Raw genomic sequence first — 26642 nt, 5'->3', positions numbered from 1 at the left:
AAACCAAAGGCTGAAACCCAAGAACAGCTGTGTCCTTGAAGGCAGAGGGGACAGGAGGCCTCCTGGGGCCTTCCCACACCGAGGCTCTGGGCTTGCCCGGGTGGGTGAGTCTGAGGCGGGGTCTTAGTCTGGGCTCCCCAGAAACAGTCCTTGAAACAAAGATTAGGCACAAGTCGTTAATTCTGGAGAGGAAGGAAACACCTGCAGGGGCGTGGGTAGGGAAGGGTGGCCGTTGGGTCCTGGTGCCCGGGTGAGACCCTGGAAGCCAGTGCCAAGAGTCACCCTGGGGGCGAGGTGCTGCTGGGTGGCGGCGCTACCCTGGTGTGCAGCTGGCTGGAGGGGAGCTCAGGCGAACTGAAGTAGCTAAGCAGGGGAGAGCAGCTCCTCGCTCCCCTGCAAAGTTTTAGGCCACTTCCTTGTCACCAGCCCGGCCCTGAGACCTGAGCGGTGCGCAGGGAACCTGGTGCGTACCATTTCAGAGAAGCCTTGTGCTGGTGGTCCCGTTGTGCGTCACTTGGGCAGCGTCTTATCCTGGCTTCAGACAGCGCCACCCCCACTGGGGGCAGGGAAGCCTGGGGGAGGATGGGAGCCATGTCTTCAGACCCAGACCCCTCAGATGGGGCAGTTACCACCGCAACCGCCAGCTTGACTTCTGCCGCTGCTCCTCCACCTCGCCCATGCCTGGCCACTTCACACCTGCGAAAGGTCCCTGCTGCTCCTCTGTCCCTCACCCAGCTTGCTGCTCCAGCTCCTTGTCCTTCTGCCGTCTTCCCTCGGACCCGTGGGCGCTGCCGGGGTTCACCTGGGCTGCCTCTCCACCTTGCTTCTGGCCACGCTCCCCACGGCTCAGGGTGCTCCAGCCCTACCAGCCTTGCTGTTCCCAGGAATGGCCACGCCTTTACCTGCCTGGCCGCAGCAAGTGCTGTTCCTTCTAGACCTGTGGTTCTCAACTTCCTATTCTCAGCACTTGCTCTCACTCTTAGAAACTATGGAGGACCCCAAAGAGCTTCTGATTGCAAGGATTCTATCTACTGTATTAGAAATTAAAGCTGAGGAATAGAAAAATATTTATTAGCTTGTTTAAAAATAGAAAGAACAAGCCCATTGCATGTTAGCATAAGATTTTTTAATAAAATAGCTTCTCCAAAACAAAAATTTAGTGAGGAGATTGGCATTGTTCTCTATTTTTGCAAATCTCTTTAATATGTGTCTTAAAAGAAGTCAGCCGGGTTTTGCATTCAGTCTGTGTTGTTTGGATTGAAGTATATGAAGAAAATCTGGCTTCACACAGATATGAAGGAGGGAAAGAGAGGAGTATTTTAACAGCCTTTTCAGATAGTTGTGCACAAGGCTCAGTGCAAAAGTGATAGTTTCTTAAAGTTTCATTGCAGCGTGGAAGCTGAAAAACCATTCCATTGATTCCACTTTGGTTAATTTTGTCCTTTGAATGGATCTTTTAGCCATGTGCAATTATATAACATCATGCATCCATCACTGGGAAAATAGTCACTGAGTTATGCAGATCTTCCAAATGTTGATATACTTCATTATAAAATACATAAACAAATCACATTTGTTTTCTGATCTCATCAGAAAAGCCTTTAGATATTAGAAAGACGTGAAGCTCACAGTGGTGGATACATGTTTACCAAAAGCCTACTTTTGGTTTGAAACCTCAATTTTTAATTATTGACAAGTATTATTAGTTATTTTCTTTAAGTGACAGACTTAGGTCATTCTTTTTCTTTTTTTTTAATTCTTTCATTTTTGATAAAGTGCCTGCTAAATATCCAAGACTGCATGTTTATCATCATTCTTTCAATTAGAAAATGTTCCATGAGAAAAGTAGCTAGTTCAGCACACACCCAAACAGGAATTGTCCTCAAATATGAGTGCTTTTTGCGAAGACTTCAGTATGCAACTGGGGGGCATTTTGGATACTTTTTGCTTTATCACACAGAATATTAAAAGTGTATGGCGGGAAGTGGATGTGGCTCAAGCAATTGGGCTCCTGTCTACCATATAGGAAGTCCAGGGTTCGATGCCCAGGGCCTCCTGGTGAAGGCGAGCTGGCCTGCGCAGTAAGCTGGCCCATGCGGAGTGCTGGCCTGTGCAGAGTACTGCCCTGTGCAAGAGTGCTGCCCCGTGCAGGAGTGCTGCCCTGCACAGGAGTGCTGGCCCACATGGATAGCTGGCGCAGCAAAATGACGCAGCAAAAAGAGACACAGAGAGAGAGAATGAGAGACACAGCAGATCAGGGAGCTGAGGTGGTGCAAGAGAATGATCACCTCTCTCCCACTCTGGAAGGTTCCAGGATCGGTTCCTGGAGCCACCCAATGAGAATACAAGCAGACACAGAAGAACACACAGTGAATGGACACAGAAAGCAGACAATGGAGGGCAGAGTGGGGAGAAATTAAAAAAAAAAAAAGAAGTATATGGAGAGTGGGTGTTTTTCTTACTGCAAGTGTGTGATGGTGGAGAGTACAGTGATGTCAAGCACAGTCTGTGTCATGGCCTTGACTTGTGTTAAGGCACCAGCAATTTCACCCGTTGCTTTGCACTGTCAGTGCAGATGTCAGCACAGTGCAATGGATTAATAGCATTTCAGGTTATGGTGAAAATAGTTATGACCTCATAGATCTCCATAAGGGTCTTGGGGCCTCCCATGGGTCTGAGAATCCACCGGACATTCTTCTCCCTCCCACTCCTACCCCTTTCTCCAGACCAGACCAGGTCCCCCCTTTCTAGGCCTTTAAACCCCTTTGCTCTCTCATCTTATGAGTCACAGTGTGGTTTTTATGGTACTTCAGTAATTGCTGTCTAGACCAGGTAGTGACTATTTTGTTCCTTTGTGTCCCCCAGACCTGGCTCAAGAAGGGCCCAGGCCATTCATTAAATGTTTGTTGAGTTGTGCTCAGACGTTTGTTGAGTGAATAAGCTGCTCAGTGTCTCGCCCTGTGGTGGCAGTTGGGGGTCTGGAGCTGAGTGACCTTGTCCCTCTTCTGAGATAAGCCCGGCCCAGTGGAGGAGCCAAGATGTGCCCTGCCAGCCAGGAAGCGGCAGGAGACGTAAAGCTGGTAGCTCCTCGGGGCTCAGGACTCTGGGAGCCTGCAGGGCCTCTGTCCAACGAAGGCAGAGGGTGTGGCCGTGGAAGAGAAGAGGCCCAGCCCCCCTGGAGCCTGCTTCCTGGGATCTCTGGCTGTTCCGGCCCGTATCTAGTGGCGGATTGTGCTCGTTTTCTCCTCAGGTCACAGTTACCTGGAGAGGCTCCTGGATGTCGAAGTGCCCCAGAAACTATGGTGAGTCCAGTTCTGGAGCTTGGGGACCCGGGGGGCCGGGCTGTCGCGGTCAGCTGTGGCATGGAAGCCCCTCCTGTGGCCGAGCCTTCCTTCCTCAGACCTGGCTGCCCCCTGCCCTGGTCTAACCAGGCAGTGGGCAGCTCAGGTGCCAGGGCTGCCCGCAGCGCTCATCAGCCTTGGCCCAGGCCTGAGCCCTCCAAGCCTGGCGTCCTTACCCTGGTGCAGGGTCCCCATGAGGTTGTGGGCTCCAGAGGCCTTGGATGAGGTGGTGCAGCTGCGATTGCTGGTGTGGGGTGCCCGCTTCAGGGTTACACCCCAGCACTGCTTTGGGCCAGCCCAGGCCACGGACTCCTTTTCCTTGAGGCCACATCCCACCATCACCTAAACTACCCATCCCAGGCCCTGCTTTGGAGCAGAGGATCAGTCCTTGGGGTGGGGCCCGCTGCCTTGGCTGACCTACAGTGGATGGAGAGGTGGCGCCATCCTACCATGGATGGAGAGGTGGTGCTGGGACAGGGCTCAAATCCCAAAGCAAAGCTCTGATGGGAGGGAGATGAAGCCAGGTTTAGCTGATGTCCCTCATTTTCCCCAGCATTAGTAGCTCCGGGGAGCCACTGGCCTTGGCTGTTATCCTGCCTGGGGCCTGTGGGCTCTGCCTGGGTCCCTAACCCCCAGGGCATGGGGGAGGGGCTCTGTGTGGGGGTGGGCTGGGACCCGCTGGGCGGATGCCACAATCCCTCCTGCTCTCTTTTCAGCCCCGAGCAGAAGGAGGTTGAGCCTGTGGAAGCCACTGAGCCGGAGGTAAGGCCAGGGAGAGAGGGGCCTCTGGAAGGCCTTGGGGGTTGTGCCCTGCACCTCAAGACCCAGGTGGAGACCCCTAAAGCCTTGGTTCTTCCCGCAGGTCCCCAAGAGCGAAGGGAGGACCTTGGGACCCCTTGGTGCCACCAAGATCGCCGATGGCACACCTGGCTCACAGCCTGCCGCTGGTGGACAGGAAACACCCCCTAGAAGGCAGCAAGGTGAGACTTCTTGACCTGCTGGGTGCCTTGGTGGCCTCGACCTGAATCTCAGTTTGGGGTCAAGGGTGCCCCATTTTCTGGGCGATGGGCCAAAGTAAATGAAGCCCAGGGGGTGCAAGACCTCCTTCGAGTCTGTAGGTTTCATCTTCCCCCCTTTTAGCTGGAGATATGCTGAGTGCCACCAAGGGTCCGCACCTGGCTGGGCGGGACGGAAGCAGGGGAGGGGCCTGAGTTGGGGCATTAATTGCGAACGGCCAGGTCAGGGCCTGGAGCCGCCTGCCGAGGGGCAGCAGGAGCCATGGGCCGGGGGTCTGGACACCTGGCCTCCCGTCCTGTCTGCTGTGGGTCACTTCTGACCTTTGTGGGTGCTCCGTCCCCTCTCTAAGGGGGGTGGGCAGGCCCGGCCCGGCTTCCCCGCTGTCAAGGGCTGTCCCAGGCTCCACGCGCGTCTCGCTGGTAGTGTGCTTTTCTCTCTGGGGGGGACGAGCTCCCCATCTTTACAAAGGGGTCAGGGACTGTGGCCCTGCCAGCCCCGCAGCCCCGGGTGGCTGCAGTAAAGGATGTGAAAGGGCCCCACGCCCCACCTTGCTGACGTCAGCAGGAGCCCTCTGCTCCCCTGTCATGGCATTGGCTGGAAGGGCTGGGAGTGGAATTTAGAGCCATTCAAACAGCCTGTTGAATGGCCTCCGTGCCGCTTCTGCTCCTGCAGTGCAGCACACGGCTCACAGCAGCAGGGGTGGAACAGGGGTGGGGGCAGCCTCTTGTCCCAGCGGCCAGCCTGGACTGGGGCAAGGCGTCCAGGGACTGGGGGTAGCATGCTGGACTCTGGATCCCCATGGATTTCTTGAGGCCAGTAGATGCTAAGGCTGATGGCTTCCGCCACTGGCCACCATCGGGCCTGCCAGGCACCTTCCCCTAACCCCTCCATGTCACCCTGTCATCCCTGTGGCTCCCCCCACTGGAACCGCTCTCTTCACAGAGGCTGAGGCTGACCAAACAGATGTGCCCAAGGAGCCGCCCCAGAGTGTCAGGTTTGCATGTGGGAGGGGGGGTGCAGGCGGGCGTCTAGGTTCCGGGGGGAGCCCTTGGGTGTGAACCTCGAGGCCACGTTTGGGGAGGGTGGACGTGTGGTGAGGGCCTCTGCCGCCTGTCAGCTGGGCTGTGGCCTGGCGCTCTGGTTACCAGAGAGGGTGGCTTTGTGCAGTGGTGGGCGCACAGATCGTAACCCTGAGCTTCTGGCCATGTGACCTTGGACTGGTCACTTCCCTTCCTCTGCTTGGGTAGCAGAGGTTGGCCAGGGAGGCCCCGGCTGGCTCCTTTGAGCTCTGCCCTCTGCAGTCCTGCGGGCTGGGCCCGGGTGTACTCTCGGGTGACCTGTGTGAGCACAGCTGGGGTGTGGGAAAGGCCCCCGGGGTCAGCCAGGGCTGTGGGTGCCCCTGCACCGGGCTGTGGTTGATCTGCCACGGGATGCTGCTGCCACCCACACCTCGGCAGGAGGAAGCGCAGCTACAAGCAGGCGGTGAGCGAGCTGGACGGGGAGCAACCCCTGGAGGAGGAGGACGAGGACCTGCAGCCCCCCCGGAGCAAGACCCCTTCCCCGCCCTGTCCAGCCAGCAAGGTGAGTGGGCACGGCTTCCTTCTGACCCCACCCCAGGCCGCGGCACCCTGAGCCCAGCCTGTGGTGCCCTGAGACCAGCCCGCACCCTGAGCCTGGTCCCTGCCCTGAGCCCAGTGCCTGCCCTGAGCCCAGTCCCTGCCCTGAGCCCAGTGCCTGCCCTGAGCCGAGTCCCTGCCCTGAGCCTGGTCCCTGCCCTGAGCCCAATGTCTGCCTGAGCCCAGTGCCTGCCCTGAGCCCAGTGCCTGCCCTGAGCTGAGTCCCTGCCCTGAGCCGAGTCCCTGCCCAGAGCCCGGTCCCTGCCCTGAGCCCAATGCCTGCCCTGAGCCCAGTGCCTGCCCTGAGCCCGGGCCCTGCCCTGAGCCCGGTGCCTGCCCTGAGCCCAGTGCCTGTCCTGAGCCTGGTCCCTGCCCTGAGCCGAGTCCCTGCCCTGAGCCCAGGCCACTCCCTGAGCCCAGTGCCTGCCCTGCGCCCAGGCCGCTCCCTGAGCCTGGTGCCTGCCCTGAGCCCAATGCCTGCCCTGAGCCCAGTGCCTGCCCTGAGCGCGGGCCCTGCCCTGAGCCCGGTGCCTGCCCGGAGCCCGGTCCCTGCCCTGCCCCCAGGCCGCTCCCTGAGCCCGGTCCCTGCCCTGCGCCCAGGCCTCTCCCTGAGCCTGCTGTGCTCCTGCAGGTGGTGCGGCCCCTCCGGACCTTCCTCCACACCGTGCAGCGGAACCAGATGCTCATGACGCCAACGTCGGCGCCCCGCGGCAGCGTCATGAAGTCCTTCATTAAGCGCAACACGCCCCTGCGTGTGGACCCCAAGGTGAGGAAGCCCGTCTCGGCTAGAGCCCCGTGGGTTGCTGGGGGCAGCGTGGGTCTGGGCAGAGTGGGTGTGGCCAGGCATGGGTCAAGGGCCAGCCTGAGCCTCTGTGGCCGTGGATCCCTCCACGTTGGAGACCTCGTCTTGACCGCATGGGCCCTGGGCTGCGGTGTAGAGGCCTGGCCCGGGCTGGCTGGCAAGGTGCAGAGTTGGCCTAGCGGCCGTCGACACTGCCCCTCTGTCCCCAGACCTCCCGTGGTTTGAGTGGCGAGATGAGGGGCACGCGAGGACGCTCTGTTCTCTGGGGCTGAGGGCTGGGGAGATGAGCAGCAGTGCTGGTGCTGCCAGCTCGAGCTTTGCTGCCCCGAGCAGACTCGTCGGCAAACCGGAAGTGTAGGCAGTTTTCCAGGACGTTCCCCAGCCTGGCATTAACTGTTGGCTCTCTCCTTGTCCCCTCTCTTCCACAGTGCAGCTTTGTCGTAAGTAAAGCCTTTTCATGTCCTCGTAGCGTAGCTCCACCGCGCACCTACCCGCTGTAGCCCTCTCCCTGCGTAACTGACAGCACTTGTAGACACGCTAACTTTGTCACTTTGTCAGTGCGAATGTTAAGAGGTGGGAGGTGCTGGGTGCTGGGTGCTGGGTGCTGGGTAGAGGCGTCCTCCCTCTGCAGAGGCTGCCCTCTGCCCTTGACTATTCTCCCAAGAGGAGAAATCTTGGGGAGGAAGCAAGTGGGGGTGTGACCTGTGGCTTTTTACCAGGGTGGCCGCTTAAGTGTTTCCCCCAGCCACCCTCCCCCGCTTTCCAGCCAAGGGATTTGCCTCGGTCTGGGGCTGGGAAGAGAACAGACGAGTTCTTTCTGATCCCCAGAGACACTGAGATTTCTCAGTCACAGACCCGAGCTACTGCCTTGAGGGGGCAGAGCTAGAGGCAAAGGGGTGGCCTGGGTCAGAACCAAGGTTGGAGGCAGGGTCTCGCCAGGTGACAGTGTGACTGTCAGTGGCAGCCTTTGGAAACAAGGCCACAGGAGCTGTTCTCTTCTCAGACACCTCAGAGCGGAGCAGAACTGGGCCACCAGCCATGAGCAAGGAGCCACGGAGAGCTGCTTGGCCTGCACTCGTGGCTCTTTTGGGTGTCCTGTGCTGGTTGCCATGGCGGCGGCCCAGCCATTCTTTTAGTCGCTGCAGGCGCAGGGATTCCCACCAGCTGCACGGGGTTGCCCTGTGGCAGCTGGGAGGGCGTCTGCCGCCAGCTGAGCGCCTGGCCTGCACTGTGCTGTGACTTGGTGGGTGGGACAGCCTTCCCAGCAGCTGGTCAGGTGCGACCTGAATTTGCCTCTCCTGCAAGGCCTCTGGTCTCTGCTGGGTGGATGAGCAAACAGCTGTACAGCTCTCTTGGCACCTGTTTTCACACCAGGTTCACAGCAGTGAACAAAACTCAGATTGTTCCTCCCATGAGGAGTTGCCCCACCCGTACCCCATCCTAGACTCATCGGATCCTCGCAGGTCTAGCAGTGAAGGGCCCATGACGCTGCACTTTCCTGCTGCAGGGAGCCCAGGTCCCTAGACAGGGCATCCTAGGAGACCGGGGCCTACGAAGGTTGTAGAGGGAAGCACTGGGTTCAAATCCCAGCTCTTGCCTCAGGACCGGGGACACGTTTCTTAACCCTGGGCCCAAGCTTCCTCAGCTACAAGAACGAGCCCAGTGGTTGCTCAGATTTGAACATCTAAGAGAGTACTGTGTGTGAAGCACCCCGTACAGGCTTGGCGTGACCTGGGCATGCGGCAGATGGCAGAGAGCTGCTGGGTTCAGGCTCTGGAGGCAGGTGGGGTCACATCTGCGTTTGCTTTTCTTCCACCATCTGCTTTGGCCTGAGGGTGGCCTCTGGGGAGCAGGGGCCACCTCGCCTGCTTTTGGGGCTGGGGACAGAAGCGTATCCTATGAAAGGAACACCTCCTAAGCACGAGCTTCCTTCCCTGAAGTTTAAATGCAGCACGATTACTTCTCTGGCCTTGCACTCAAGCTTTGGGATGAAAGCCCAGGCTGCTGCGCCCTGCTGAGAGCACGCGTTCTGGTCACCTCGTGGGGCAGGAAGAGAAGGTGGTGGGAGCAGCGGGCTCTCCCGAGGTGCTCTCCTTGGGGGAGAGCAGACGGGTGCAGCTCGGTGGGTGAAGTGGGATGGAGGCATGTGCCCTCCCCCCTGCCCCGAGCCACTCCTCTTCCCTGGGTCTCGGGCACCCTGGGCCCTAGAGAGCAGGGGCCTGCGGAAGACACCCACTCTGCTTCACGTGGGGGCCTCCCAAAGGCCGGGTCCTTCTCCAGCCCTTCCAGGACCCTGCTTGGCTGTTACGGTTTGTGGGCATCTGTTTCTCTCCATTTCTTTTTTTTTTTAATAAAACTTTATACTAAAAAAAATTATATGGTAAATTTGGCAGATTTTTTGGGTATAGTTCTGTGAACTTTTTTTTTTAAGATTTATTTATTTATTTATTTCTCTCCCTTTCTCCCCCCACCCCAGTTGTCTGTTCTCTGTGTCTGTTTGCTGTGTCGTCGTTTTTGTCCGCTTCTGTTGTCAGCGGCACGGGAATCAGTGTTTCTTTTTGCTGCGTCATCTTGTTTGTCATTTCTCCGTGTAGGTGGCGCCATTCCTGGGCAGGCTGCACTTTCTCTCGCGCTGGGCAGCTCTCCTTACGGGGCGCACTCCTTGTGCATGGGGCTCCCCTATGCAGGGGACACCCCTGCATGGCAGGGCACTCCTTGCGCGCATCAGCACTGCACATGTGCCAGCTCCACACGGGTCAAGGAGGCCCGGGGTTTGAACCACGGACCTCCCATGTGGTAGATGGACGCCCTAACCACCGGGCCAAGTCCACTGCCTCTGTGAGCTTTTAATGCGTAGGTTTATGGAGACTCTACCACAGTTGTCATTCAAACAGTTCCGTCAACCCTCAAACCTCTCTTCCTGTTCCTTTAGTCACACCCTCCCCTCACCCCAGTCAATCCGTGGCAACCTCGGAGCTGTTCTCCATCCCTGGGGTGCCATCTTCTTGAGAATGTCATGTAAATAGAATCAAACAGTATGGAACCCTTTGAGATTAGCGTCTTTCACTTGGCGTTCTGCCTTGAACCTCCCTAGATCATATTTGAATTGAGTTTCTTGTAGACAGCATATAGTTGGGTCAGGGTTTGGTTTGAATTTATTTTTATATTGATCCATTCTGACTATCTGTCTTTTATTTGGTGTATTTACATTTAATAACCTGGGTTTTTTTTCTGCTTTGTCTGTTTCCTCTTTCTTGCCTTGTGTTTTTTTGGGGGTGGGGGGATTTGAACATTTTTAAAATTCCATTTTAATTTATCTATTATGGTTTTGAGGGTTTTTTTTTTAATAAAAACATACATTTCTCAATCGTACTGAATACATATAAATTTTTTTTAATCATACAATATGTTACACAGTGTATTTAGTTCATAGTAACGTAATCATACAATATTTGTCCTTTTGTGTCTGGCTTGCTTCACTCAATGTAATTGACTACTCTAGGAATTACATTCTTAGCATCTCAGTCTGTCTCGAATCACTGTTCTACCAGTTCAGCTGGACTATCAAAAGCTCACTGCCATATAGGTTCCCCTCACGCGCCTCTGTATGCCATCGTTGTCTAAAATCTCACATTCCAAACGTTGAACACCCCGTAAGACAATGTCGTAGTTTTTGTTTTTTAACTGTCAGACATTTTGAAGAACTCAAGAAGAAAGAATAGTAGATTTCCCAGATATCTGTGGCTCTTCCTTCCAGATGCCCCACGTTTCCGTCTGGTATTACTTCTCTTGTGTCTGGAGAACTCCCTCTAGCAATTCGTTTAGGTCACATCTGCTCGCAGGCCACGGATTCTCTAGTTTTCTTTTAATTGGAGAATGCCTTTTTGACCTTCATGAAGGATAGTTTCCCAGGACACAGGCCTCTCTTCTTGCAGCACTTCCTTCTGGCTTCCTTGGTTTCTGATGAGAAGTCCACAGTCATTCCATTTATTTTTCCCTTCCGGTCAGTTGTCATTTTTCTCTGCTTTTGAGGTTCCTCCTTTGTCTTCAGTTTTCAGCAGTTTGATTCTATCTTCTGGCTTGACTTTCTTTGGATTTGTCCCATTTGGGGTTCACTGACATTGAATATGTAGGTTTATGTAGTTTACCGACTTTGGGAGTTTTCAAGCCATTACTCTCCAAAAAATTCTCAGCGTCACAGTTTTTCCCTTCTTCTGGGATGCTGATGATAGGAATGATAGACCTTTTGGTATTATCTTACAATTCCCTAAGGATCTGTTCATTTTTTTCAATTTTTTTCCTCTCTACGTTCATATTGGATAATTTTATTTATCTTCATGTTTATTGACTTCCTTCTGTCTTTTCCATTCTACTATTGAGCCCACTGAATTTTTAAAAATGTTGATACATTTGCCATTACACATATTCCCAAGCTTTTTTTTTTTTAACATTTATTTCCTTTTATTTATTTACCCTCTCCCCGCCCCCTCAAATGGTTCTCTCGTCTTGTCTGTTCATTGTTTGCACACCTCCAGGATGCATCTGGAACAGAACCTGGGGCCTCCCACGTGGGAGGGGTGTGCCCGTGGCCTGAGCCACATTCATTCTGTGGAGTCTGCTGGCTTGTGGCGTCTGCTCGTTGTAGTGGGTGTGGTGCTTGTCTTCTTCAGGAGGCATCAGGACCTGAACCTGGGAACTCCCATATAGGTGCCCAGTTGCCTGAACCACATCCACTTCCCCCATCAACTGAATTTTTTTTTAAGATTTCTCTTCCTTGCTTGTTTGCTCTCTCTGCACTTGCTGTCTGTTCTCTGTTCATCTTCTTTTTAGGAGCCACTGGGAACTGAACCCGGGATCTCCCATGTGGAAGGAAGGCATCCATTCACTTGAGCCACCTCCGCTCCCTGTCTGCTGTGTTACACTGTGTTTCTTCACTGTGTCTCTTTGTTGCATCATCTTGCTATGTCATCTTGCTGCATCAGCTCACTGCACTAGCCCGTTGCATCAGCTCTCTTGCTCATCTTCTTTTGGAGGCACTAGAAACAGAACCCAGGACCTCCCCTATGGTAGGCGGGTGCCCCACTGCTTGAGCCACAACTACTTCCTCACTGATTTTTTTTTAACTTTATTTGGTACATTTAATAGTTGAAAATATAAACAATAGTTTAAAAATTTAAAAAAACACAGCTAAATAAAAACATCCTTTGTCAATTAAATTTACTGGATAATACATATATATTTCTTCTTTAATCATACAATATGTTACACAATATATTTGGTTCATAGTAATGCTGTCATACAGTATTTATCCTTTTGTGTTTGGCTTGCTTCACTCAACAATGTCCTCCAGATTCATCCATGTTGTCATATGCTTTATGACTCCATTTCTTCTTACAGCTGCATAATATTCCATCATGTGAATATACCAAAGTTTATTTATCCATTCATTGGTTGATGGGCACTTGGGTTGTTTCCATCTTTTGGCGATCATGAATAATACCACTGTGAACATTGGTGTGAAGATGTCTGTTTATGTTACTGCTCTCAGTTCGATGCAATACCACTACCTAGTAGTGGTATTGTAGGGTCACGTGGCAAGTCTATATTAAGCTTCTTTAGGAACTGCCAAACACTCCTCCACAGTGGCTGTACCACTCTGCATTCCCACCAACAGTGAATAAGTGTTCCTATCTCTACACATCCTCTTTAACACTTGTAGTTCTTTGTCTTTTTAATAGTGGCCATTCTGATAGGTGTGAAATGATAAGTCATTATAGTTTTGATTTGCATTTCTCTAATTGCTAGTGATGTTTGCACATTTTTTCATGCTTTTGCCATTTGTATTTCTACTTGGACAAATGTCTAGTCAAACCTTTTGCCCATGTGTTAATTGTTTCATTTGTCTTTTTATTGTTGAGTTGTAACATCTCTTTGTATATCCTGGATATTAAACCCTTATTGGAGATGTGATTTCCAAATATTTTCCCCCATTTAGTCGGCTGCCTTTTCACCCTTTTGACAAAGTCCCATGAGGTGCAAAAGTGTTTAATTTTGAGGAGGTCCCATTTATCTATTTCTTATTTGGGTGTAAGGTTCAAGAAACTACCACCTACCACAAGGTCTTTAAGATGTTTCCCAACATTTTCTTCTCATAATTTTATGGCCCTGCCTTTTATATTTAGGTCTTTGATCCATTTTGAGTTGCTAATTGTATCGGGAGTGAGATATGGGTCCTCTTTCATCCCTATCGAATTTTTAAATTCAGTTATTATAGCTTTAGTTCTAAAATTTCCATTTGGTTCTTCTGTATATCTTCTATTTGCTATTCTATGTGTACCTTTTATTTTCTTTATGTGTTTTATTTTGTATTTTTTCCACTTGTCTCAAGAATATTGGCAATTATTAATACTTATTGAAGCGTTTTTATAATAGCTGCTTAAAGTCTTAGGTAATTTCAATGTCTGTGTCATCCTGGCATTGGCATCAGTTGATTGTCTCTTCTCATGTGACAATTAACATTTTCCTAGATTTTTGTATCCTGAACATTTGCATATTATGTTATGCAACTCTGGTTCCTGTTTCAATCTTACAGATATTTTTGATTTAGGAAGAATCAACCAGTTAGGTTCAGGCTACAAGTTCCAACCAACCCACCTTAGCTGTGGGATGTGATTCCAATCTTCCTGTCAGACTTGACAGTCTTTGCAGTGATACCTGGATCCGTGCCCTGTGTGTGGCCAGTCAGTGGGACCTGGAAAGTGGTCTGTTAATTTAGTTCCCCAAGTGTTTGGTGTGAAATTAGAGTCAGAACCCTGCATTTGGGGATGAGCCCAGCAGTTCATAATCAACTTACGGCCTCCGTTTTCGTGATCTCTCCAGTACTTTCCAGTTCTTTGGGTCTTCCCTTTCCTGTCCTGCCGAGGAGTTGGGCTTCAGTTACACTGCTCAGCTGCTTGCTGCTGGGGGGACAGAGAAAGAAATAAGCAACAGGGTTTCCCCCAACCATCTGGGATCAAACCCTGTAGACTGGGGAGGAAGGCTCTCCTCTCTCAGAGTTTTGACTCTTGTGGGTTCCGTAACTACTGCTGCCATCGTTGCCATGGGATTGCTTGTGAGCTGAGACACAAGAGAAAGGAGAAAAGGGAAAAAACCCAAAATGGGATGCCATGCTCCCTGAGCATTAGAAGTTCCCCTTCTCCTCCTTGACTCAGAATGACAGGGCTTTTCCGGAGTTCTCTGTCTGCCTCACTGATTCCTTCCGGGTCCCAGGCTGTAGATAGTTTAGGCTGGAGGAAAAATGGGTAAACTCACTGTCTTCTTCCCTAATCTGCCTGCTGTTGTTTACTTTTCAGAGCCCTCCAATAGCTGCTCCATGCTTCTAGCCAGGTTTTACAGCACAGTCAGGAGGAGAGACAGGGTGGAGTATGGTTACTCCATCTTAACCAGAACCAGACCCCTGCTCTCCATCTTCAGCAGGATCGTATTTCCTGGGGGCCAGGTTTCCAGGTAGCAGTGCTCCTCCAGTCGGACAGAGGCCAAGGAAAAATAGGCAGAAACCAGGGCTGCGAGCAGGGGAGCCCGGAGGTGGGGCCTGGCGGGGCGGTGGGCATGAGCCTTGTACGTGGAAAGCACCAGTCCCGTCCTTGACCAGGCTGGGCTTGGAGTCCCTGCCTGTCCCTGCTGGCGGCCCACTGCCACGGCTGTGCCACGGGCCCTCTCGGGGCTGCCGCCATCGGTCTGCTGTCCACACACCGGTGCTTTAAAAAAGTTGTTCTAAAAATTACTAAAATAAGGTAGTGGAATCATAGGAAGATCAGAAAATTAAGGTTGAAATACCATCCCTAATTTATCTCACCAGCCTCTAGCAACTTCTGGTAGTGTATCAGTGAGTCAAAGGGGTGCTGATATGAAATACCAGAAATCGGTTGGTTTTTATAAAGGGTAATTTGGGTAGAAGCTTACAGATACCAGGCCATAAAGCGTAAGTTACTTCCCTCACCAAAGTCTATTTCCACGTGTTGGAGCAAGATGGCTGCCATTGTCTGCAAGAGTTCAGGCTTCCTGGGTTCCTCTCTTCCTAGGTCTTGCTTCTCTCTAGGCTCAGCTCCTCTGTTTTCTCCACAAGGTCAGCTGTAGACCATCAGGTGAACAGCTCTGTCTCTCTCCTTGGGTTTCTTGTCTGTCTAAGAAGCCATCTCTAGATCTCTGTGTTCTTCTCCTGGCTCAGGATTCCTCTTCCCCAGAGCTGGCTTCTCTTTCCTCTGTGTGCTTGCTTCCCGGGGCTCCAGCTTGAGACTCCAGCATGACACCCAAACCAAAACTCCAACATCAGAATCTTCAACTCTCTTCTTTTGCCATGTCTTTTATCTGTGAGTTCCCACCCACCAAGGAGTGGGGACACAATGCCCTACTGACGTGGCCCAATCAAAGCCCTAATCATAATTTAATCATACCCAAGTACAGACCAGTTGACACAGTTGACAAACATTATCCAATATCTATTTTTGGAATGTGTAACTATATCAAACTGCTTCAGGTAGCATTTGGCTATATTTTTTTATTCTCCTTTATTTGCTTTTCAATTGTTTTGAAATAGTTGATATCGACAAAAGAATATGTGTCTACGTACATAGTATATAAGTTATAAAGCAGGAGTAGCAATAATAAATGAGCACCCCCTTCAAGAGAGCATTAACCGTACTTTCAAAGTGTCTGTCTGTCTGTAGTCATTCTTCATTCTTCTAAATTTGAACCCTGCTTGTCACGGCTCAGTCAAGGGCACTCGTGACCAGGCCCTCGGGAGGCCTTTGGATCTCCCCAGGAGGAAACGTGGAAGCCACGGGACTCGAGCTGGGTGGGGTGGGGGCGTGTTGGGTGGCGGCTCTGCTGCTTCGAAGCTGTCTGCTGGTGCTGCCCGTGTGGCCGGGCACCGCTGGGTGGCCGGGGTGGGGGTTGCCCTGGGCTGGCCGTGTCCCCAGCCCAGTGCCGCCGTCCTCGTTCACGTCCCACCCTCCCCAGGAGAAGGAGCGCCAGCGCCTGGAGACCCTGCGGCGGAAGGAGGAGGCAGAGCAGCTCCGCAGGCAGAAGGTGGAGGAGGACAAGCGGCGGCGGCTAGAGGAGGTGAAGCTGTAAGTGCCCTGGCCCCGCGCCCGGCGCCGTCCTCCCCGGCCTCGGCCGGCCCCCCGTGACTCCCTTGCCCCCCGCAGGAAGCGTGAGGAGCGTCTCCGCAAAGTGCTCCAGGCCCGGGAGCGTGTGGAGCAGATGAAGGAGGAGAAGAAGAAGCAGATAGAGCAGAAGTTTGCTCAGATCGACGAGAAGACCGAGAAGGTGCGGGCCTCGGGCTGGCGGGTGGCCGTGCTGCGGGGTGCACTGTTCCCGGGTGGGACCCAGGTGGTTCCGGCTTCGTGGCCTGAGGGTGAGGGCTGCACCCCTAGGGAAGCGGAGGGCCCCTAGGGAAGCCTGTTCTGAGCCAGGCGTCGGGTGGGAGTTCTCGGCCCTGGGTTCTCCCGGCAGCCCTTTGTGAGCGGCGGGTCTGACACCCGTGGACGGGCCGGCTCCCGGCGCCTCTCCCTGGGCTGGGTGCGTCGTGCAGCTCTGGGCCCCGCTCTGCAGGGCCGAGTGAGCAGGGCTGCTCCAGGGGGGCACCTGTGGGGGTCTCCGCAGGCCAAGGAGGAGCGGCTGGCAGAGGAGAAGGCCAAGAAGAAGGCGGCAGCCAGGAAGATGGAGGAGGTGGAGGCCCGCAGGAAGCAGGAGGAGGAAGCGCGGAGGCTCAGGTGGCTGCAGCAGGTATGTGCGCTGGTGGGCAGAGGGGCGCCGGCAGGAGGTGGGGCCAGGCAGGCTCCGCCTTGGCGCTGCGGGGACCCGCATGGCACCAGTGTGGACTCTGCTGGGCCTGGAAAGAGGGTCTACAAATGCCTCTGGGATGGGGATGGGGATGGTGACCTCCCTCCCATTTTCTGTAGGGTGGCCTTTGAGGGTTAAGTGCATGGACTCTGAAGCTAGACTTTTCTGAATTCAGATCTCAATTCTGCCGTTTATTGGCTGTGTGACCTTGGGCAGGTTACTTGACCTCTCTGTGCTCCAGCCACTTCAAGTGACAGTGGTACCTCCTTGATAGGGTTTTCGTGTATGGGTTAGACACACTAATGTTTGCAGAGTGCTTAGGTCAATGCCTGGTGCATGGTAAGTCCACTCCCTGAATGTTCCATCCGTACATGGGGCCTAGCTCTTCCCAGAAACTCAGAACCCAAAGGACTGCAAATCTGTCATTAGGGGGCTATAATGCTAATGGCAAAAATTTATTGTTCTAGGTGTGTTGCCCATATAAACCCAGCAACTCCCTGAGGTGTAGGTATTGCTGTTGTCCCATTTTATAGATGAGGAAACTGAGGTCAGAGAGGTGAAGCAACTTGCCCAGTGTCACACAGCTGGCGAGTCTGGCTCTGGAGTCTATGCTCTTTAAGCGTGAAATCTGCTGCTGCAGTGGAAGAAGCCTTTCTGAGATGCCTTTCCAGGCGGGCTGTGGCGTTCCGGCAGCCTGGCCTGCCGGCTGGCCTGCAGCTCAGCCCTGCTCGCCCTGTGATGGCGGCCGACGTGAGGCGCAGGTGCCCGGCCCCGCCAGACCCCCCTCTGGCCCTGATCTTGCCCTCTGCCCAAATCTCAGGAGGAGGAAGAGCGGCAGCACCAAGAGCTGCTGCAGAAGAAGAAGGAGGAGGAGCAGGAGCGGCTGCGCAAGGCAGCCGAGGCCAAGAGGCTGGCGGAGCAGCGCGAGCAGGAGCGGCAGCTGGCCGAGCAGGAGCGGAAGCGGGAGCAGGAGCGGAAGCGGGAGCTCGAGCGGCTCCAGGCCGAGAGGTGAGGGAGGCCCCAGCGGGGCAGGCGGATCGGCCCCCCCGGTGGCCAAGGAGGCCCGTCACCTCCCCGGCCCGCCATCCTACGCACCTGTGTGTGGGCCTCCAGGAAAGAGGCGCAGCGGCCGCCCAGAGGCAGCTCCCACCTCCACCTGGGGCTTGAAGGGAAGGGCAGGGTTTTCCCTTGGCTCCCAACCCAGGCGCCTGCAGCAACCGCCTGCGTCCCCAGCACGTCGGCTACAGGGATTTAAGGGATCGCGGGGCAGAGTCGCTCGGGGTTTCATTTTGGACCAGCTGTGCTGACCCCTGTGGTTCATTTTTTCCCTTCGTTGGTGCAGGGAAGTGGGGGGACGAGCCAGTGTTTCTCAGTAGGGGCTCTCTTGGCTTTTGGGCCAGAGGGTTCTTCGTGGTGATGCTTTTTGGTGTGTTGCAGTCTGTCCAGCATCCTTGGCCCCTGCCCAACAAATGTACCTCTCCTGGCGATGATGACAAGTCAGTCTGCCACCCCCCACCCCCTGCCCCACGTTTCCAGACTGACCCCCATTGAGATCCGTGGGCCTGAGCCTGCTGGCTCTGTGTGCAGCGGACAAGAGCTCTGCGTTCAGTTCTGCAGGCGTTTACCCGGCCCTGCCCTCTGCCTGGCTGCGGTGGGTTCTGGGGATGCAAAGGAAGACAAGATGCAGCCTCTGTCTGTTGGGTGCTGTGTTGGTGTAGAGGGCCACACCTGCGTGTCAATGTGGGTCCTGTGCCCCGCTGTGGGTCAGACATGCAGGTGCATGTGAGCCTGGCCCCAGTGTCCTCTCTCCTGCCTCCACCTCTCTGGAAATGCCCAGGCTGGGAGGGTTGGGCCAGACTTTTCTGTGCACGTCTTCGTGGGTGGCTGTAGGCCTGTGGGGAGCGGGGAGTTGCAGCCAGCAGGCTGGACTGTGTCGGAGCCACTCCCAGTGCTTTGTTGAGTTGACCGATACTGAGATGTCCCTGGCCCTGGGGGCAGTGTCAGAGATGGAGACAATCGGCTGACTTGCCCCTAGCTGTCTGGGAACGGGGCCAGGGCGGGTGGTAGCTAATGGGATTTTAGGGCCGACCGTGTACAAGGATGCCAGGGGCTCTGTGGGTGAGGACAGTGGCCAGCAGCCGTGGGCCAGGGCCCACGCCACATGCTTACGCACTTGGTTGAAGCCTCACTGAGGTCCTCTGCAGCCAGGGAACCATCAGCTCCACCCCTCAGGGTTCAGCGGTGTCACATGACTTGTTCACTGCTCCCAAAGCCCGTGAGCGGCCCATCCCCTGCCGCACACCAGGCCTGGGGCCGAGTCTGCCCTGCAGGACGCTGCCGGCAGAGGGGTGTGTGCCCACAGGGCACTGGGGAGGGAGCACTGGGCAAGTGTCCTGGTCCCCATCTGTAGAAAATGAGGCTCGGAGGGTGGGGTCTCTGGAGCCATGCTGCATGCCCTCTCCCTGCACCCTTGGGTGTGCACGTGCCCAGCCCTGCCAGTCGAAGCGTGGCTGTGGGCGCGAAGCCGGTGTGCCTGTTCTGCTGCCTCGTCCTCTGAGGCATGCCCAGTGGGCCTGCCCTGAGAGGCTCTCGCTCGGTGCTCAGGGAGCAGCAGGAGAAGGAGAAGGCCCTGCGGCTGCAGAAGGAGCGACTGCAGAGGGAGCTGGAGGAGAAGAGGAGAAAGGTAAGGAGGGCGGCTCTGCGGGGTTCTTTGCCCTGGGGAGTGCGGGCAGCCCTGTTTTAGGCACCGCCGGCATGGGAGCCGCCTGGCCTGCCCCACAGTGGGGGGTCGGCCCTGGGGGGGTCACATGCCCGGCTCCCTAACTGGCGGCTCCCTCACCCATGCCTGGCACCTGGGTCCAGGAAGAGCAGCAGCGCCTGGCTGAGCGGCGGCTGCAGGAGGAGCAGGAGAAGAAAGCCAAGGAGACGGCGGCCAGCAAAAGCCTGAATGTGACCGTGGACGTGCAGGTGAGGCCCAGGCCCCACGCAGGGCAGGGGCCCCAGCTCACATTAGTCTCTTCCCAGTAGCCGGGGGGTGTGGGCGATGGTAAGCCACCGAGAAAGAAAGGGCATCCGTGGCCCAGTGGTTTTTGAAATTTTTTTTTTAAGATTTATTTTATTTCTCTTCCCCTTCCCCTCTCCCCTGTTGTCTGCTCTCTTGTGTCCATTTGCTGTGTGTTCTTCGATGTCTGCTTGCATTCTCGGCAGCACCAGGAATCTGTCTCTTCTTGTTGTGTCATCTTGCTGCATCAGCTCTCCGTGTGTGCGGCACCACTCCTGGGCAGGCTGCGCTTTTTTCATGTGGGGCGGCTCTCTTTGCGGGGCGCACTCCTTGCGTGTGGGGCTCCCTACACGGGGGACACCCCTGTGTGGCGCGGCACTCCTTGAGTGCGGCAGTACTGCACGTGGGCCAGCTCACCACACGGGCCAGGAGGCCCTGAGTTTGAACCCTGGACCTCCCATGTGGTAGACGGACGCTCTATCAGTTGAGCCATATCCACTTTCCAAAATATTTTTGATATATCTAGTTTTTATTCTAGAAGTAGAATTTGTAAATTATAAAAGAACATTTTTAAAAAGTACCCTTAGAATTAAACTCCGTGAAGCCTGTCTGTCCTTTCAGGTTTTTACACGTGTAGCTATCTTGCACACTCGTGCACACACACGTTTTTAAACAGGCACAGACTATGCATACCATTTGGCAGGTTTATTTTTCTTTCTTTCCTCATTTAGTCTAGTGTATATACCCATCCATTTCAGCTCATGGGAACCTATTCTCTTTTAGCAGCTGTGTAGTTTTCCTTGGTTTGGATGTACAAGAATTTCTCTAGCCAGCGCCTCTCAACGGCATGCAGGCTGTTTCTAGTTTAGCACTGTTAACCACCAAAACGTAGAATGAGGAAGGCTTTTCATCATAGCACAGTTTAAAACGTGGAAAGCTTGGAAACGAGCTCGGGGTTCACCGTCACTGTTGAACGACGAGTCGCTGAGTGTCTGTGGAGGCTTCTGGAGCAGTGAGAGGGCGGTGGTGAGTGGTGTGGACTGACCTGGCAGGACGGCCACTCCAGCCTGACCATGAAAAGGGAAGATGCAGAGCAGGGCGTGTGGGCCGACTTGTAAAATGAACTGTGCAGTCGGGGCCGACCGGAGCCCCAACTCTCAGTGCTGAGGAAGTGGGGGGTCGGGGATGGTGAGTGACAGCCCGGCCATCTCTTTCAGTCTCCCGCTTGCACCTCTTACCAAATGACGCCACAAGGGCCCAGGGGGCCCCCCAAGATCAACCCGGACAACTACGGGATGGACCTGAACAGCGACGACTCCACCGACGATGAGGCCCAGCCCCGGAAGCCCATCCCTGCCTGGGCCAATGGTGAGCAGCCAGAGCGCCCCAGGAGACCCGTCCACCGCGCTCGCAGGCCTGGGGGGCGCGGCCTGTGCCCTGCAGGCCGGCAGCCTGCGGTGGGGGGCCTGACACGCCTCCGTGGGGCCTCGGACGGTGCCTGGGGAGGGTGGGGTGTCCTGCAGCCAGCAGGCTCCGCTGAGGACCAGGCCTGCAGTGTCGGCCTCCTTGTTCTCAACCGACGTACAAACCGCCCTGGGCCCCGTCCAGGCCCCGTGCTGGGCGTTCTAGCTGGGAGAGCGGACCCTCCTTGGATGGCCTGGGAGTGCTGGCGGGGTTTGGGCGGAGCACCAAGAGGGCTCCCGCCAGCTGGGGGAGGGCAGGCAAGGCCCCGAGGAGGGGCGTGGGGCGCTTGAGCAGGGCGTGACCCCAGAGTGGACAGACCCAGCGCTGAGCAGGGCCGTGGGCGTGTGTGGCTGCTGTTGGGTGCCAGGCCTGCTGGGAGCGCAGCGGGCCAGTGCCAGCAGCGTGTGCTTCAGAATCGGCAGAGCTGGCGCGGCGCCACCTCGCTCCCCAGAGGGAAGGCCGGGCAGCTCACGGGGGTCAGCATTGTCTAGCATGCAACTCGCTTTTTTGAATTTCCCCTCATTTGAACCTCGTAGTGGCTGGAGCCTGACCTAGTCGCCTTAGCACGTCATCCGGGAGGCAGCAGCGTGCAGGGGTCCATGGGAGGTGGGGGTGGGGGCTGACCCACCTACTTGTAGGTGACCTGAGTCAACTTACGCCAACACTCAGCCCCCTCATCCGTGAAACGGGGTGATCAGCCCCTCCTGGCACGGTTTACTCAGGACTTAGTACACGGAAGGGCAGGGAGGGTGCCCGCCTCCGACACCCAGGGCCTCCCCAGCCTTGCTGGCAGCGCCGTGCGCCTCCCACACGAGGGAGCCAGGGCCCAGGCCAGGCTGCCGGAGGCCAGCAGTAAGTCGTGTCGTGAGCATCCCCAGCGTTCAGAGGTGGCAAGGCGGGAGGGGGCCTCTGAGCATGCTGGGTGGAGAGGGTGACGAGGGCCCTGCGGGCAGGGCGGGGAGAGGGGAAGGCAGCCCCGAGGTCGTGACCCGCCCTCTGCGTTCCCCCCAGGAACCCAGCTCAGCCAGGCCATCATCCACCAGTACTACCACCCCCCAAACCTCGTGGAGCTCTTCGGGGCCATTCTCCCGCTGGACTTGGAGGACATCTTCAAGAAGAGCAAGCCCCGCTACCACAAGCGCACCAGCTCCGCCGTCTGGAACTCGCCGCCCCTGCAGGGCCCCAGGGCCCCTGGCGGCCTGGCTTACAGCCTGAAGAGGCACTGAGGCAGCCTCAGCCCCCGTGTGTCTGTCTGTCTGTCTGTCGGTCGGTCTGGTGCCTTCCGCCCGGCCTGGTCAGTAGTGTGTGCCAATGTCCCGTGTGTGCCGGATGCTTCTGCTGCAGGTGGCAGGGAGCCCGGGCCCAGCTGCCTCCGGCCCGCAGGCAGCACTCTGTAAATAGCTTGTTATAATTCTGTGGAATTTTAGCCGCTAGTATCTGAGAGCTAGACTAATAAAGTGTATTCCTTCAAGCCTGCCGTGGGTATCGTGAAGACGGGGCCCGGGCATGATGTCCCGGGCCCTGGAAAGCCATGTCTCAGGCCACTGGGGGTGCTGGTGGACTGAGGCCCTGTCCCTTCACCTGGGGTGTGCGCCAAGCTCGCTGGTCCCCCCACCCCGAGGTACTGAGCTGCAGATCTGACTGGCGATCTTCGCCCCAACTCCGCTGGTGAGGCAGACACAGTCCCTGGACAGCCCCTGAGGAACACGGGTCCTTCCGCAGTTCCTTTCACAAAGGGTCAGGTGAAGATGCTTCCTGTTGTTGGTTTCTTTTTCAGGGGAGCTCCCTCTTTGTAAAGGGGAGCCCGGTCAATGGGAAAGACGTCATGGAGGTCAGGAGACCTGGGCTCATGCCTCAGCCCTACACTTAGACAATCCCTCCGCCCCTGGCCTCAGGTGCTATGCTCGCAGCAGGGCTGGCAAAGGACTTCAGGAATTGTATGTACTCCGGAAGGGTGAGATCTGATGAGGAGGCATTCTCTTGAAACCACCTTGAGACCAGAGCTGGCCAGCAGCGAGATGTTTCCCCAGCAAAACCGTACAGCCACTGGTTAAAATGCTTAGTGTCAATGAAGGCTGGCCCAGGGCCTGCCCACTTGCTGCCTGCTGTGTTTTAAATGTGTGCCAGGCAGCCCTTAACCATCTGCAGCTCCAGCCACCAGGACAGGGATCTTCAAACCATGGCCTGTGAGCCAGATCAAGCTATAGTCAGTTTTTGCAAAATTTCACTGGAACCCACCCATGCCCATACCTATTGTCTACAGCTGCTTTGCTGCAGAGCAGGGTAGTTGCAAGAGTCCTTATTCCTGCACAGCCAGAAATATTTATATTCTGACACTTCATAGAAAAAGTTTGCTGGTCCTGCTTTAGGACAAAATAAAGGCTAAGTATGAGAATGCTTCAAAAAATGAAATATTGAACACACACAGAAGTCTAGAAGATGCTACCCATGCAAAGAAAAATGTCTTATAGTTCATTCAAATAGTACACAATTCAAAGTTGTTCTCTGATTGGAAACTTGTGTTGAGTGAACTGGCAATGTGTCTCTGCCTCAAACCACAATGTCAAAATGTTACTTGTTATAGTGAGCATATTTATTTAGTGTGATTGAGAAAAAGTTCAAAAATAAGGTAGTTCTAGTTGCTTTGCCTTTTCATCAGCACTTGTCCATATTTTTAATTTTAGCCATTCTAATAGATGCGTGGTGGTAGTTTGTCATGTTTCCCTAATGGTTAGTTATGGTGGGCATCTTTTCATGTACTATCTGTATATATCTTTTTTGGTGATGTATCTGTTCAAGCCTTGCCTATTTTTTAGTTGGGTTGTTTGTTTACTTTTGAGATGTAAGAGTTTTTTATGTATTATGGATACAAATCTTTTGTTAATTATTTGCAATATTTTCTCCAAAACCATAGCTTGTTTTTTATTCATGCAATAGTGTGTTTCACAGAGCAAAAATTTTAAATTTTGATGAATTCCTGTTTATTAAATTTTTTTTCTTCTCTGGACTGTTCTTTTGTTGTCATATCTAAGAAATCTTTGTCTTGCCCCAGGTCTTGAAGATTTTCTCCTGTTTTCTTCTAAATATTTTATAGGCTTACATATTATGTTTGGATTTATGCTTTATTTTGAGTTACCTTTTTATAGGGTATGAGGTTTATGTTTTTTTATGTGGATGGATGTATAATTGTTGAGCATAATTTGTTGAAGATATACCTTTTTCCCACTGAATTTCCATTGCATCTTTGTCAAAAATCAATTGACTATTTGGGTAGGTCTATTTCTGGACTCTGTTTTCTGCTCTATTGATCTATGCGTCTGTCTATCTTTTTGCCAATACCACATGATCACGATTATGGTAGCTTTGTCATATTCCTTAAAACCTGAGGTATGATTCCCCCAGCTTTATTCTTTATCAAATTATTTTGGCTATCTTCTTTGCCTTTCAGTATAAATTTTAAAATCAGCTGACTGTACAGAAAATCCTGTGGGGATTTTATTGGCGTATCAAATCTATAGATAAATTTTGGTGAGAATAATGTATTTATTATAATGAGTCTTATCCATAAACATGACATGTCTCCATGTTTTATGTCTTTGATTTCTTTTGTAATTTTCAGCATACAAACCCTGTACATTTTCTTAGATTTTATATCTAAGTGTTTCATTTTGGGGTAGTTATTATAATTTGTACTGCTTTTCTCATTTTTTGTTTCATTGCTTGTTCATTGCTTGTCTGTAGAAATACAATTGAGTTTTGAATGTTGCCCTTGCATCCTGTGATGCAATTAAAGCAGTACTTATTGAGAAATTTATAACATCAAATGCCTATGTTAGAAAAAAAGGGAACGGTCTCTAATCACTGTCCACAGATTCCACTTTAAGAAACTAGAAAAGAACAACAAATTAAACTTAGTGTAAGGAGAAGGGAAATAACAAAGGTATGACTAGAAATCAATGAAGTAGAAAAGAAAAAATAATAGAGAAACTTGATGAGACCAAAAGCCAGCTCTTTTAAAATTACTAGTACAAAATTGATAAACCCCTATTCATACTGATCAAGAGAAAAAGAGAGAAAACAAAGGAGCTATATGAGACGTGACATCACTACAGATTCTACAGACATTAAGACAATAATAAGAATATTATGAACAACTTAATGGCAATAAACTTGACAATCGAGATGAGTTAGATATTTCAGATTCACTCAAGAAGAAATATAAAATCTAAATTGTCTTATATCTATGAAATAAATTGAACTTATAAAATCTCAAATAAAACTCTAGGCTCAGATAGAGTCCGGTAAATTTTGCCACATGGTCAAGGAAGAAATAATACCATTTCTATACAACCTCTTCCAGAAAATTAAAGAGGAATGATACTTCCCAACTCAGTCTTTGAAGCCAGCATTGCCTTGGTCTCAAAACCAAAGGACATTAAACATTATATGCCAAATATCAGTGCAAAAATTCTTAATAAAGTTTTAGCAAATCAAAAACTAATGAAGTATATAGAAAGGGTGATATACCCTGGTCAACTGGGGTTTACTCCAGGAATGCAAGGTAGGCTTAAAATTTGAAAATTAATGTAATTTGTTGTATTAATAGATTATAGGAGAAAGATTATTATTAAATCAATAGACACAAAATGATTTCAATAGTTTAACACTACTCAGTAAAAACTAACCAAATAAGGAACTAGAGGAAATTTTAGTTTCCCAGATGCTAAAACAAATACCATATAATGGGTTGGCTTAAACACTGGGAATTTATTTACCCAGCATTTTGAGATTAGTCTAAAATCAAGGTGTCAGCATGGCGATGCTTTCTTCCTGATGACTGGTGTTCTGTTGGCTAGCTTCTAGTGATCCTTGGGTCTTCGGTTTTTCCGTCACATGGCAATGCATATGGCGGCATCTTCTTTTTCTTCTGGGTTCCATTGACTTCCAGCTTCTGGCTGTTCTCCATTTCTCTCTCTGTCTGACTTTCACTTTGCTCATAAAGGACTCTAGTAATCCAATTAAAACTCAACCTGAAGACATGCATTTTATCTAAAGTGTATAATCAATGGCATTTGGTATCATTACGGAGTTGTGCATTGTGCATTCATCACTTCAATATTAGAGCATTTTCATTCTCAAAAAAAGAGAGAAAAAAAACCCCCCAAAAAACTCGTTCTGATTCAGATGGGCCACACTTGAATGAAGTAACATCTTGTAGAAATTCTATTTGCAATGAGTTCACACCCATAGGATCAGGGGTTGGGACCTACCTGAGCATGCATTTTATGGGAAAATTTGATTTGGTCCCCAACACTGAATGTGTATATGCTTTTCTTCTATTTCTCCTACAATCAAGACCAAGGCAAAAATGTCTTTTCTCATCACTTGTGTTACATTTTATTGAAGGTTCTAGCCTGTCCAAAATAAGGAATTGGGAAGCAAGAATTAATATTGTCTTTATTTGAAGATGTCTTGTAGAAAATTTGATAGAACCTACGCAAAAAAGAAAACCTACCATAATTAATTAATATGGTGGCAGAATATAAGATTAATATACA

At 52.5% G+C, this 26642-nt stretch overlaps 1 protein-coding gene across 4 annotated transcripts in view; it reads left to right on the top strand.

Moving 5' to 3' along the window:
* INCENP (inner centromere protein) overlaps positions 1-24091 on the top strand; it is a 32793-nt gene extending 8702 nt beyond the window's left edge. For 2 of the 4 annotated variants that reach the window (XM_012521386.3, XM_012521384.3), the window contains exons 5-19: positions 3251-3302; positions 4058-4103; positions 4204-4321; positions 5301-5352; positions 5816-5939; positions 6606-6740; positions 7205-7216; positions 15795-15904; positions 15983-16103; positions 16440-16562; positions 17440-17627; positions 19224-19302; positions 19482-19586; positions 20838-20988; positions 22096-24091. In XM_012521386.3, the coding sequence (XP_012376840.2) occupies positions 3251-3302; positions 4058-4103; positions 4204-4321; positions 5301-5352; positions 5816-5939; positions 6606-6740; positions 7205-7216; positions 15795-15904; positions 15983-16103; positions 16440-16562; positions 17440-17627; positions 19224-19302; positions 19482-19586; positions 20838-20988; positions 22096-22310 (1631 nt within the window). In that variant the 3' untranslated portion in view covers positions 22311-24091. The remainder of the gene's footprint in view (positions 1-3250; positions 3303-4057; positions 4104-4203; positions 4322-5300; positions 5353-5815; positions 5940-6605; positions 6741-7204; positions 7217-15794; positions 15905-15982; positions 16104-16439; positions 16563-17439; positions 17628-19223; positions 19303-19481; positions 19587-20837; positions 20989-22095) is intronic. The other 2 variants (XM_058305310.1, XM_058305309.1) reach the window with 1 other exon arrangement.
* The last annotated feature ends 2551 nt before the right edge of the window (positions 24092-26642 follow it).

The sequence above is a fragment of the Dasypus novemcinctus genome, chromosome 10, assembly GCF_030445035.2.
Source record: "Dasypus novemcinctus isolate mDasNov1 chromosome 10, mDasNov1.1.hap2, whole genome shotgun sequence".
In the NCBI taxonomy this organism is placed as follows: domain Eukaryota; kingdom Metazoa; phylum Chordata; class Mammalia; order Cingulata; family Dasypodidae; genus Dasypus; species Dasypus novemcinctus.
The sequence above is the reverse complement of the archived record's forward strand: the minus strand, read 5'-3'. Positions and strand labels throughout refer to the sequence as shown.